At 37.7% G+C, this 13924-nt stretch overlaps 1 protein-coding gene across 4 annotated transcripts in view; it reads right to left on the reverse strand.

Annotated features, from left to right (window-relative positions):
* CBLB (Cbl proto-oncogene B) overlaps positions 1–13924 on the reverse strand; it is a 222592-nt gene that overhangs the window by 52927 nt on the left and 155741 nt on the right. For all 4 annotated transcript variants that reach the window (XM_039243216.1, XM_039243213.1, XM_039243214.1 and 1 more), the window contains exons 11-12: positions 10697–10882; positions 7909–8274 (exon numbers count right to left, since the gene is read on the reverse strand). In XM_039243216.1, coding sequence (XP_039099147.1) covers positions 7909–8274; positions 10697–10882 — 552 coding nt within the window. The remainder of the gene's footprint in view (positions 1–7908; positions 8275–10696; positions 10883–13924) is intronic.

Raw genomic sequence — 13924 nt, forward strand, 5'->3', positions numbered from 1 at the left:
GAGAACAAATGATGAAGGAAAGCGAGGTGTCACTTCATTTACAGGGTGTTCATTTTATGAATTGCCTTATGGTAGGTATTCCACAGGTACATTTAATTCTACTGTAAACATTTGGCGCTTATTCAGGTTTTCTTATCTTTAAAATGGGAAGATGATATTTAATTTGAAGTATTACCTCTAATGAAAATAAATCTAAATGCCAGTTGCTCCTATTTCACATAAGAATGTGTTTGCTTAGGGGCGCCTGGGTGGCTCAGTCGGTTAAGTGCTTGACTTCGGCTCAGGTCATGATCTTGCGGTCCGTGAGTTCGAGCCCCACGTCGGGCACTGTGCTGACAGCTCAGAGCCTGGAGTCTGTTTCGGATTCTGTGTCTCCCTCTCTCTCTGCCCCTCCCCTGCTCATGCTCTGTCTCTCTCTGTCTCAAAAATAAAAAATGTGTATGCTTACAATTAATTGGAGAGATTGTTGGGTTATGTGAAGGTACATCAACTTCCAGATATCTAGATCCCCGCCTTTATTCCCAGGATAAAATGTTTTAAAAACTGCATACTAGTTACTAGGTATGCAGGGTGAGGATACACTGTAACATTTACCATTCTCATTAAAAATTTGAGGGAAAAAAATCCTATTTTAAATGAGAAAATTATATTCTACCTTTGGCTGAAGGGCGATGCTGGAAAAATACATTAAAAATTGTTTTTCTAAAAAAAAAAAGTGAGGAGTGCCTGGGTGACTCAGTTAAGTGTCCGACTTAGGCTCAGGTCATGATCTCGTGGTTTGTGGAACCGAGCCCCACATAGGGCTCTGTGCTGACAGCTCAGAGCCCGGAGCCTGCTTCGGATTCTGTGTTTCCCTCTCTCTCTGACCCTCCCCTGCTTGTGCTCTGTCTCTCAAAAGTAAATTACATTAAAATAAACCCCAAAACTGTTTTTATTCCTTGTATGTCACAGATGTTTTCTTCCTCCAAGCCCTCTCCTACCCTGTCCTCACCCACCCAACCCCAGCACATGTACAGTCTCTTGCTTCTACATCAGCTTAAATACTGTACCAACTCAACAGTCAAGTGCTTACCAAGTGCCCATTAAGAATTATGCTAAATAAAAAGAGTGGAAGAGAGATAGAGATGATGGTTTTGGTTTTAAATTTATTTAAAAAAAAAATGACAACTATTTTGAATGAGGATGTCAACTGTTACAACTTACACTCCTACTTCATGTCTCGCTGTTACTTTTGGTTTTATTCCAGACCTGAGGAGTAGGAAGATTTAGATAGTTGGAGAGTAACTATTTTCTGAGTTACTATGCACTTTTATTCTTCCACATCATAAAATAAGAAAAGTAAGAGAGACAACCCAACGGGGAGCCTGGGTGGCTTAGTCGGTTGAGCGTCCGACTTTCGCTTGGGTCATGATCTCGCGGTTCGTGGGTTCGAGCCCCGTGTTGGGCTCTGTGCTGACTGCCAGCTCAGAGCCTGGAGCCTATTTCAAAGTCTGTATCTCCCTCTCTCTCTGACCCTCCCCTGCTCACGCTGTCTCTCTCTCTCTCCTAGAAATAAATAAAAATATTTAAAAAAAAAAAAAAAGAGAGAGAGAGAGACAACCCAAGAAAAAGAGTCTCAACTACAGAGAACAATCTGATGGTTACCAGCGGGGAGGTGGAGGGGGAAGACATGATGGGGACTAAGAAGGGCACGTGTGGCGAGGAGCACCGGGTGATGCATGGGAGTGTTGAATCACCCTATTGTACGCCTGAAACTAATGTTACACTATATTGGAATTTAAAATAAAAAAAATGAATAAGGAAATATTTTTATGTTCTAAATAAATCTTTCTATTCGTTAAAAAAAGGTAAGAAAAATAAGTGGAGTTGCAACGAATATGTAGTAAGTTGTTTGCTTCCACAAAGCCAGTAAACTCTAGAGCAGGAAGTAAAATTCAGTTCTGATTCCAGAGCCTGGTTGATGTCTGTGTTGATCTGTGTTGATAAGATTTTTAGTCATGTTAAAATGCAGCTATCAGTTTTGCCGTATCCTTATCATTTTCCTTCTCCCTGAAGGAGCTGAACGGTTCCTCTGCTACAAAACATACTGTTAAATTTGAAAGGGGAGAGAACACTGGAATTCTGCTTAACCTGAACATCAAAAGGGTCTTGCACAGAAAACACAATTAGAAATGTGAAATTAAATCAGTTTGAATGGAGGACCGGGCGAGAAACAAACTCCAAGGCAAGATCAAAGAATCTGAGAAGGACAAGTCCCTGGATGGACTCAGTCTTGTCAGACGTTAGTGGAGGCCAGACTCTTATTCCTCCCGAGAGTGAAAGGAGACAAGGAGTCAGGCTGTTTCTACTTTCTGTAAATTATGATGTACCTTGTAGTCTACTTAAGTTCCTTCGTAGAGACAATAAAGAAGAGAGGAGATCTACTTTATAGCACTTATTACATTAACTATATATAAATCTTTCTTTATAATCCACCATAGAAGTTGAACAACTAGACTGAAACCATAAATCTTATAAGTGTAATTTTGGTTAAAACTTTATGTCTACTTGTAACATGAAATTAACTTAGAGAGTATAAACATTCCATTAGTAATATACACAATATGTGAGATTAGACCTTAAAGAATCTTAATGAGGGTTATTTAGCCAGAACTAAACAAGATTAAAATCCAACTTACTGTAAGAGGTATTTTGCAATTTACTCAATGTTCTCTGGGATATTAACATGTATCAATGATCAGGACATAAAAGCTCTGATAGAAAACATGTCAAGGAATCTTCATAACCAAAGTCACTATTAATATTTCATACCTATGAGAGAGCACCCAAATAGACATATTCATGAATTAAAATGGACTTATTACAACCAATCCCTCAGAAATACAAGCAATTATTAGGGAATACTATGAAAAATTATAGCCAACAAACTGGACAACTTAGAAGAAATGGACAAATTCCTAAATACACACTCACTATCAAAAGTGACATGGGAAGAGATAGAAAATCTGAACAGATGCATAACTAGTGAAGAAATTAAATCAATTACCAAAAACTTCACAAGAAATAAGAGCCCTGGGCCAGGTGGCTTCCCTGGGGAATTCTACCAGACATTTAAATCAGAGTTAATACCCATTCTTCTCAAGCTATTCCAAAAAACAGAAATGGAAGGGAAGCTTCCAGACTCATTCTATGAAGCCAGCATCACTTTGATTCCCAAGCCAGACAGAGACCCGGCAAAAAAAAGAGATATCCTTGATGATGAATACAGATTCAAAAATCCTCAACAAGATACTCGCAAATCGAATTCAACAGCACATAAAAAGAATTATCCACCATGATCAAGTGGAATTCATTCCTGGGTTACAGGGCTAGTTCAATATTAGTAATTCAATGTGATATATCACATTAACAAAAGAAAAGATAAAAACCATATGATCCTGTTGACAGATGCAGAAAAAGCATTTGACAAAATACAGCATCCCTTCTTAATAAAGACCCCCGAGAAAGTCGGGATAGAAGGAACTTACTTGGCTACATCATAAAAGCCATCTATGAGAAGCGCTCATCTAACATCATCCTCAACGGGGAAAAACTGAGAGCTTTCCCCCTGAAATCAGGGACATGACAAGTATGTCCACTCTCACCACTGTTGTTTAACATAGTGCTGGAAGTTCTAGCATCAGCCATCAGACACCAAAAGGAAAGAAAAGGCATCAGAAGGAAAGAAAAGGCATCAGAATTGGCAAAGAAGAAGTCAAACTTTCCCTTTTCACAGACAACATGATACTCTGCATAGAAAACCTGACAGACTCCACCAGAAGCCTACTAGAACTGATCCAAGAATTCAGCAAAGTAACAGGGTACAAAATCAAAGTACAAAAATCGGTTGCATTTTTATAAACCAATAATGAAGCAACAGAAAGAGAAATCAAGAAACTGAACCCATTCACAATTGCACAAAAAACCATAAAATACCTAGGAATAAACCTAACCAAAGATATAGGAGATCTGTATGATGAAAACCATAGAAAATTTATGAAGGAAATTGAAGAAGACACAAAGAAATGGAAAAACATTCCATGCTCATGGATCCGAAGAATAAATATTGTTAAAGTGTCATTACTACCCAAAGCAATCTACACACTGAATGCAATCCCAATCAAAATTGCAACAGCATTCTTCTCAAAGCTATAAAAACTTATCCTAAAATTTGTATGGAACCACAAAAGACCCCAGAAAGCCAAAGTAATATTGAAGAAGAAAACCAAACGGAATGCATCACAATCACAAACTTTAGCCTCTGCTACAAAGCTGTAAGCATCAAGACAGTATGGTATTTGCACAAAACAGACACATAGACCAATGGAATAGAGTAGAGAACTCAGAATTGGACCCACAAATGTATGGCCAACTAATCTTTGACAAAGCAAGAAAGAGTATCTAATAGAAAAAAGAAAGCCTCTTTAACAGATGGTACTGGGAGAAATGGACAGCAACATGCAGAATGAAACTAGATCACTTTCTCACACCATACACAAAAATAAACTCAAAATAGGTAAAGGACTTGAATGTGAGACAGGAAACCATCAAAACCCTAGAGGAGAAAGCAAGAAACAACCTCCTTGACCTCAAAAGCAGCAATTTCTTACTTGACACATTCCCAAAGGCAAGGGAATCAAGAGCAAAAATGAACTATTGCGATTCATCAAGATAAAAAGCATGACAAAGGAAACAATCAACAAAACTAACAGGCAACCAATGGAATGGGAAAAGATAGTTGCAAATGACATATCAGATAAAGGGATAGTATCCAAAATCTATAAGGAACTCACCAAACTCCACACGGGGAAAACAAATAATCCAGTGAAGAAATGGGCAGAAGACAGGAACAGACACTTCTCCAAAGAGGACATCCAGATGGCCAACAGACACATGAAACAATGCTCCACATCACTCATCATTAGGGAAATACAAATCAAAACTACTCTGAGATACCACCTCACACTGGTCAGAGTGGCTAAAATGAACAAATCAGGAGACTCTAGGTGTTGGCGAGGATGTGGACAAACGGGCACCCTCTTACACTGTTGGTGGGAATGTAAACTGGTGCAGCCCCTCTGGAAAACAGTGTGGAGGTTCCTCAAAAAATTAACAATAGAACTCCCCTATGACCCAGCAATAGCACTGTTAGGAATTTACCCAAGGGATATAGGAGTGCTGATGCATAGGGGCACAGGTACCCCAATGTTCATAGCAGCACTCTCAACAAGAGCCAAAAAATGGAAAGAGCTTAAGTGTCCATTAACTAATGAATAGATAAAGAAGATGTGGTTTATCTATACGATGGAATACTACATGGCAATGAGAAAAAATGAAATCTGGCCATGTGTGACAACATGGATGGACCTTGAGGGTGTTATGCTGAGCTAAATAAGTTAGGCAGAGAAAGACAAATACCATATGATTGCACATATAGGAGGATTAGGAGGAACTTAACAGAGGACCAAGGGTGAGAAGAAGGGGGGAAACAGTGGGGGAGAGGGAGAGAGGCAAACCATGAAAGACTCTTGAATGCTGAGAACAAACTGAGGACTGATGGGTTGGGGGGGAGGGGGGAGATGTGCATGGAGGAGGGCACTTGTGGGGATGAGCACTGGGTGTTATATGGAAACCAACTTGACAACAAACTATTTAAGAAAAAAAAATTTCATACCTGTATGTTTCATACCTACAGCCTAAGAAATTATAACCTCAATTTAAAACAGTATAACCTTCCATACAAAATTCACATCCAGTGTTCTAGGGCTTAGAGGGGCAGGTTTACAAGGGACACAGGAGTGCTGATGCACCGGGGCACATGTTCCCCAATGTTCACAGCAGCACTCTCCACAACAGCCAAATCATGGAAAGAGCCTAAATGTTCATCAGCTGACAAATGGATCATGAAGATGTGGTTTATCTATACAGTGGAATACTATATGGCAATGAGAAAGAACGAAATCTGGCCATGTGTAGCAATGTGGATGGAATTTGAGGGTGTTATGCTAAGTGTACTAAGCCAGGCAGAGAAAGACAGATACCATATGTTTTCATTCATATGTGGAACAGGAGAAACTTAACAGAGGACTACAGAGGACGGGACGGGGGAAAATAGTTGGGGAGAGGGAGGCAAACCATGAGAGCCTCTTGAATGCTAAGAACAAACTGAGGGCTGATGGGGGTGGGGGAGGGGGGCAGGGGAATGATGGCCATGGAGGAGGGCACTTGTGGAGATGAGCACTGGATGTTATATGGAAACCAACTTGACAATAAACTATATTAAAAAAACAAGGGGCAGGTTTATATTAGTGCTGAAACTATGTAACATATTATGTAAAATAACCCTGAAATAAGAGGTCTTCAATGAACTGGCTAAGATAGTTCTTGTAAATATCTCCACAATTCATTCAAGAAATAAATTATAATATGTTGCTGAGATATAACTAGTCAATTCATGTCAGAGCCTGTTCCAACACTCTCCTCAAGACAAATATGATCATGTATGAATCAAAAGTAATAAAGGCTGAAAGAAAAAAAGGAATTATGAAAAAGAAAAAAAAAACCCCAGCAGGTCACTCCAATCAGATTCCAGGTTGTGGAAATAAACATTTGAGGATGATAAGCGTTCCCTTTTCAGAGAACATTACCAAAAATGCTTTTATAAGTATTTTTTCTTCCATGTACATGTCTGGATTACAGTGAAACTCTTAGAGATCTTCATATTTAGAACAGATGAGAGACTCAACTCACCAAGGTGAGTCACTGGCAAAGAGTCATGGCAACCCCCCACCACTCTTCCCCTGTCTTCTGAATACCAAACTAGACATCGGACTCTTCCTATCCTGGCTACCCTAGAATATCACTGAGGTTAAATATTAGTATACAAAGTTTTCATTATCACTTACCCTTGACACATGAGCAGGTGTGCATGCGTATGCATATGTACACACATACAAAGTTGAATGTGTGTCATACTTCACACTGTTTTCTCTTGAATGTATGGTTAACTCACTAACTGTAAACCATTATTTTGAAGGAACTGATTACTGTCCTAATAAAGCTCAATAGAGAGGAATTACTTTAATATTAGTCTTCAAGAGAGGCAAAGCCTCCTTCAGCTAAAGGAATATGGCAAGCATCTGCTCTCAGAGTCAAAAGTATCATGGAGGCAAACACCAGAAACTATTATATTACAATTCTGCCAAGGGCTTACCAAGAATTCTAAACTCTGCTGCTGCCTCTTTGGTTTCCTGTACACTTAAATTCTTTCCTGGATATAAATGATAGTGGTGATATCTTTTAAGTTAGAGCTCAATACATGTGACAGTCTTTCAGTTTTATGGATCAAGAGCTTGCTTTGTAAGAGTGACTGGAAGTAGTGTTTTTATGTATGAGAGAAGTTCATTTTACCTGGATGCATGAGGTGTCTGTCCTTGGCAATGACTGATTTATGATATGCTACGATTATTCAACTGTTTTCCAGATTAGATAGAACTAGACAGCTTAAAAAACAAAACAAAACAATAGTGCTGATTCTTCACCAACAACTTGTGAACAGGAAAAAGTTTTGGCAGATGAAATAAGGAAAGGTGAAATAAATCTTTGGCAAAGTGTCTAGTCTCTTTACATTAAAATACTTACTTAGAACCTTCTTCCTGACTTCTTTTAAGTTCAAGTTTTAATGAGCTTCTGATTATTTATAACTTGGAGATAATTAAAAACCTTCAGGGAAGGCAAAAAAAAACAAAAAAAACAAAAAAAACAAAAAAAACCCCAAAAAACAAAAAAACCATTGCCCAACCTTTCATACTACCTCTTATCTGAAGTGTTTGAGCAGACTAGTTAGCTTCTGCTTTGCTTATTTCTCACCTTGGCTCCTTCTAAAGGCAAATCATGGCGTCTGTGCTTCCGCATAAGCACGGGGTCAGAGCCCACTCTACTGTGTCTTCCATTCACATTTGAACTTGCTGTGATTCCAGGCTTTGGAGAGCCATCCCCTAAGAGTCGACATCCCACCGACTGGTTAGTCCCAAACACATCCCGAGGGCACCAGGCTTCAAGAGGCATTGGCTGGTCTCTAGAAGGCACACTTTCCGCATGATGGAAGTGACGACTCAGTCTATTGTCAGGTGGGATTGGGGGAGGTCTCTCAGGCGGAGGCGGAGGAGGATCTCGTAAGGGAGGAGGAGGTGCGGGGAGTGGTTTATCTTGTTTTCTCACCATGCAAGGAGAAGACTGAAGAGATGCAATAGAAGAATAAATAAATTAGAAGTTGTACAATGCACTGAAACATGATTTCCAGACTCATCTATTATTGCCTTTGTTTTCTAAGCCATAATGGAGTTTTATTAGATTCCTGTGTCATCTTTTTTTTTTTTTGAACCAGTCTGGACAGTTTATTGATTCTTCAGCAAGCTTTATATGCTTTCTACTTCCTCTATGTTTGCATCAAGCTTTTGTTTTTATTCTCAGAATGTTTTTCAGGGAATTCATCCATGAGGAAACTTTCTGGTTATTCTCTTGCGTTTCTGCTCTTTTATTTTTTAGAGTTAATCTTCAATCTTACTATTTCTATGCCTTACAAGCTAGAGGGTTAATTCTGTTTTCTATATTGCTGGTTTCATTTGTTACAGCTGAGACAGGTAGAGCCTATGCTTTAGAGAAATTGAAGTGTGACTGCTTTCTTAATATCTACCCTTTTGGTAACCTTTTACAGGGACATGTTTTCTTTACAGTGCCTTTAATGATCAACTAACTGCTAAGTCATAGGGAAAGGCCTAGTAAGAGAAATAAGCTGAAAAATAAGCTGATTATATAGCAGAAGACATATCAGTAGCTTCACTTTCAGAGAACTGCTGTGTAGTCTTCTCTTGTCGACCCCCTGGGCTGTGCCATCAAGGTGGGTGATGAAGTTCAGCTCCTCAACTAATGAACTAAGAGCTGCTATTTTCTCTGAAAGTGGCTCCTGTAGGCTTATGTAAATCCTTGACGAAACGGGAGTATAGCATACTCAACCCTCTCCCCAGCTCCTGGACAACGACCTTCGAGACACTCCTGCTGCTGCGCGTAAGGTACAACGCTGCCCTTGTTTCAGAGTCCATTCCCTCTTCGTTTGCTCTCCTCCAGCTCTTTACCAGACTTCCGTTCGAACTTCCCCCTGTGTCATCTTTTAATGTTTCTTTTTATCATCAATTAATGAGATTTTTAAAAATTAATGAAAATCTTATGTAAATATATCCCATTAGAACTTTTTTTTGTAGAAAATGAGTACATAAACTTGAATGTTAATGACTATAAACACTATACAGGAAAAAGTAGCAGGATATTAAAATTGTATGAGGGTTTTGACTGGTTGAGAGTAAAATAATATTTATTCATTAACTTATTTGCACCTTTACACAATTTAGGGGACATAAAAAAAATCAAAGTTGTTGTTGTTTAACTTTTTGAAAGAGCAACTTGATTTCTAACATCTCTGAAAGACTGAAAGTATCGGTTTTGCCACAGCAAGAAAACACTGTTTTTGTGTTTGCCACTGCACATAAAGCAACTGCTAAGGGGAAAATTTGCTCTGATCTTGTCTTTTACCAGTTATTATGGGAATAGAGGAAAATCACAAATATCAGAGCAGCATTACTTATGGAATTTGCATTTTTATGGATCCTTAAATAGGAAAAAAATCAGTCTAATTCTTTTACGGAAATATGAATATATATGTACTTGAAATGAATCTATGTGCCTTTTATGGCTTTATTTTTATTTACATGGTTCATCTGATGAATGATATGTTTTTATGGCTAGAAAAGATTACAGAAAAAGGGAATGTGCTTACATAATTCTATGTTTACAAAATTCTGACTAAATACCATCCTAAAAAGTCTTAATCTGATCTTAAAACCTAAAAATCTTAATCTGATCTTAACTGTAACCAAGATCAAATACTACTAAAATATTGTGCTTCTGACTCATTTTAGACTCTGAAGCAGATTACCAAATGGAATTAAGTTTTTGAATCTTATATTTGATAAAGCAAATATGTTCTAATCAAATTTGGAGATAAAAATCCCACAAAACTAAAATAAACTGTGGGCTTAGATTTACCTAACATAGTTAGAATTATATCTTTAATATTAGAGAGTAATATAATTACTTTGCAGATACTGTAATTCTTTGTAAGTAACTCCTTCAGGCATTAAAAAGTACTATACATATAATTTCCTCTTCTGAGTCACCTTGAAACATGGGTGATAATTTATCACATCTTTAAGCCCTTCTGCAAATACACTCCCGTCACATTTTTCTTGTCACGACACTATGAAAATGAGTATAAAATACCATTTGATAAGAGCATGCAATTTATTTTAATACATATAATGACTCTTAAAATCCATTTTATAGAATAACTATATTTATTCTTCTGCGCATTTTTACAAATCAGGGAGGTATTAGGGACATACGCTCTGAATAATTGTGCAACTTTTTATAGTAATAGAGGAAAAAGAGGATAGTGGGCTCACCACAAACAAAATGAGGGACCCATCAAAGTCCTTCATCAACAATTGAGAGCACGAGAAATACAAGTGATGGAATTCAAAGGAACCTGAGTAATCAGTAATTGTCACTTAAATCTTCTGTGTTTCTAATAAAATGAGTTTACCTTTGGTGAACCAGTGGGGCTGCCGCAGGGAGACCGAACTATGCCTTTCTGAATTAGGTCCAGGCGAGGAGGCACGGGTGGCAGGCTTAGATGCGGGATCTGCAGAGGATCTGCGTGGGGCTTTCTTCTCTGTGCAAGGGGAGACGATCCTGGTGATGTGACTGGTGAATTCTGCCTGTCAGTGCACTAGAATAGAGAAGGACAAAGACGATGTGATTTGATGCATAAAGTGTATGCCTTTCAGTTCTTAATGAAGACCTTTGGTTTTGAGAAGGTGTCTGCCATTGAATATCTGTTAAAATAAACTCCGTTTACTCTGATTAATAGATGGAAAGAGCTCACATTGTCCCTCAAGGGCAATATTATGTAAAGAATAAATGGGTAAGTTTCTCCTACATATTACAGAAAAGGTCTAGGAAAAAAGAAGAGCAAAAGCATAGTTTAAAACCAATCAAATGCAAACATCTCCCACAGAAGCCCATCCACAGTTTATGAGGAAACCAGAAATACACAATGCAGTGATGCATGTTGCTCTTGGTTTCTGTACTAGGGAATTTTCTTAAATCTTTGATTTAAAGTACATTCTAGAATTTAGAAGTCATTTTGTTCCATGTAAATTATGTATCCAGTGCATAGTCTACTTTCCTACAAACCAATTAAATAAAGCAGGGTTTCAAAAATAAAAATGCATATTTAAAATAAAATATTTTTTATTTTTTTATTATTATATTTTTATTTTTATTTTAAAATAAAAACAGCCCAATTGTTTTCTCCCATAGGACTTCACATGGAAAAGAAAGCCTCAAGTTTTTCTTTGCTATGACAGGTTTCCTACTTTGTCTGGTGGATAAAATGGCATCAAAAAGCCAGGAGCAAGTACGTTGATTTGTACATATGTACATATTTTGGGATTTTTCTTTTAATGTGACATAACCTGATTACAATTTGGTATAAAAATCAAACTAATTAATCAAACCGCTTTACCAAGGGAAACAATATTGTTATGAAATATCAGGCAGTTTCCTTTTCAAGGCTAAGCTACTAGCTTTTTGGATTCTAGGCTCGATTTTTATACCTCCTATGCTTTGATAATCATCTGTTTCCTAATGTTGTTATTTTTAGAGTTTTAAGCTGTTGTTAACCCATTTTCCCTCTAACATCACTCATTTTTATAAGAGCAGTTAATGTCAATACTTGATGTTTTAATTCGAACAGCAACAGTAAGAAGGATTCAGCCATTCTGCCTTTATCGGACAGGAGATGATAGATTTTTGTTCATATCCACACTTAAGTACATTGTGTAAGGCTTTTGCTAATTAACTAAAATTGGGGTTTGTATGGTGTTTTTCTCATGATTATACTAAAGTTATGGGAATTTTAAAGGAAGACCACGAAGGTTAACAAAGATTTTAACAGCATCATATCAAGGGTCCATACTATCAATATGAGTTCTCACTGTTGATGCTGACCTTGATTACCTGGCTACGGTACTGTCTGTCAAATTTTCTTCGCTGTAAGGTTACTCCCTTTTTCTCTCCCTGTCCATGCTGTACTCTCTGCAAGGAAGTCAGTGTGCACAGACTACACTTAAGGGAGTGGGAAGTTACAGTTCCCGTTGTAAATACTTTTTTTAAAAAAAAAATTTTAATGTTTATTTATTTTTGAGAGAGAGACAGAGTGTGAGCAGGGGAGGGGCAGAGAGAGAGAGGGAGACACAGAATCCAAAGCAGGCTCCAGGCTCCGAGCTGTCAGCACAGAGCCCGATGTGGGGCTCAAACTCATGAATCGCGAAATCATGACCTGAGCCGAAGTCGGACATGACTGACTGAGCTACCCAGCTGCCCCTGTAAAGACTTTTTAAAGATAAATTTGAGTGTCTACACAAAATCTTCTAGACCATACCTCAGATATGCCTGCATATTGTCATGACATTGCTAAACTGCTAATTCTTTGCCTCTTTCTCTCAAGGGTGCCAAGTAACTAAAAAAAAGTCAATACATTTACCCATAATTTTACCTGACAATTTTAAGAACATTTTCTTCTTTTTAGCAATTTCATGATTCCTTTTTATATCTCTTACCTGTGATGAACAATAACAAAAAAATGTGAATTCTCACTAAAATTAGAAGAGAAAAGTAGGAACTCTGTAGTCACAATAAACTGATTTTAATGCAGCCAGTGATTCTTACAACCTAAAAATCCTATGCAAAATGCCATGGAAGTCTCACATGGTCAGGAATTTGAAGCTTCTGCATTGAAAACGATCCAAAAATGATCATATACAGAATAGAAAGAATTCCTGATGTAAAGTATGTGCATCACAACATCAAAGTATTGTGGATCAGGAAATGTCACAGGACCTCTAATTCTCCACAATTCCCACCAGGATAAATTATATTCTCCGAGAATTAGCAAAACCGTTACCTGATAAAAACGCTTTGTTGCTTTGGTTATTATCCTTTGCAAAAAAGACTCAAGAAGCAAAACTATCAACAGTTCCTATGCCAAACTACACAAACAGACACATGCACACACACACAGGGTGGGGCGGGGAGAATATGAATGCAAGCACTTTATCCCTTTAGTTGTTTGCAGGTGCACACATAGCAGACTGCTTATGAATAAAACCTCTGCTCCTCTGAGCACTTTTCTTCCACAACTATCTTCCTGCTTCCCTCAATACTTGAAAAAGAGAATTCTGATATAGCCAATGACCTACCATCGCTATTAGACATTGACTTCTGATTTAATTACTAAATTTAAGCAGTTACCAAATTCCTAATAGGTTAAAGAAAGGGATCAATTTGATGTGAAATGAGTGAACTGTTAGATACTGAAAGGGTATACTAAATATCCTCAGGACAGACATCTATACCAAGTGCAGCAATAACAATGAACCTTAGATATCTCCAGATAAGCACATCCTCAACAGCTTTGTGAATGTAACTGGAAGCACACCTTGCTTAACTGCAATTCATACTGCACTCTCAAGGTGATTATACACTGTCTTCCTGAAAAACGAATTCATTCTGATGCATTAACATATCTGTATGTTGGCTTAGTTAGAAGAATGTTATGGAAGATATATTTGTATGTGAAGACACAAAACAGATTTCATAATTCTGATTATGTGGACTAAATCCATCATAACTTATTTTCCTGAGTTCCCCTGAATTATATTAAAATCCCCATGTAAGAGAAGATAATTTAATAATGCCCTTTAGATAA

This window comes from Hyaena hyaena, unplaced genomic scaffold (genome assembly GCF_003009895.1).
Source record: "Hyaena hyaena isolate Hyena2069 unplaced genomic scaffold, ASM300989v1 scaffold_225, whole genome shotgun sequence".
NCBI lineage: Eukaryota > Metazoa > Chordata > Mammalia > Carnivora > Hyaenidae > Hyaena > Hyaena hyaena.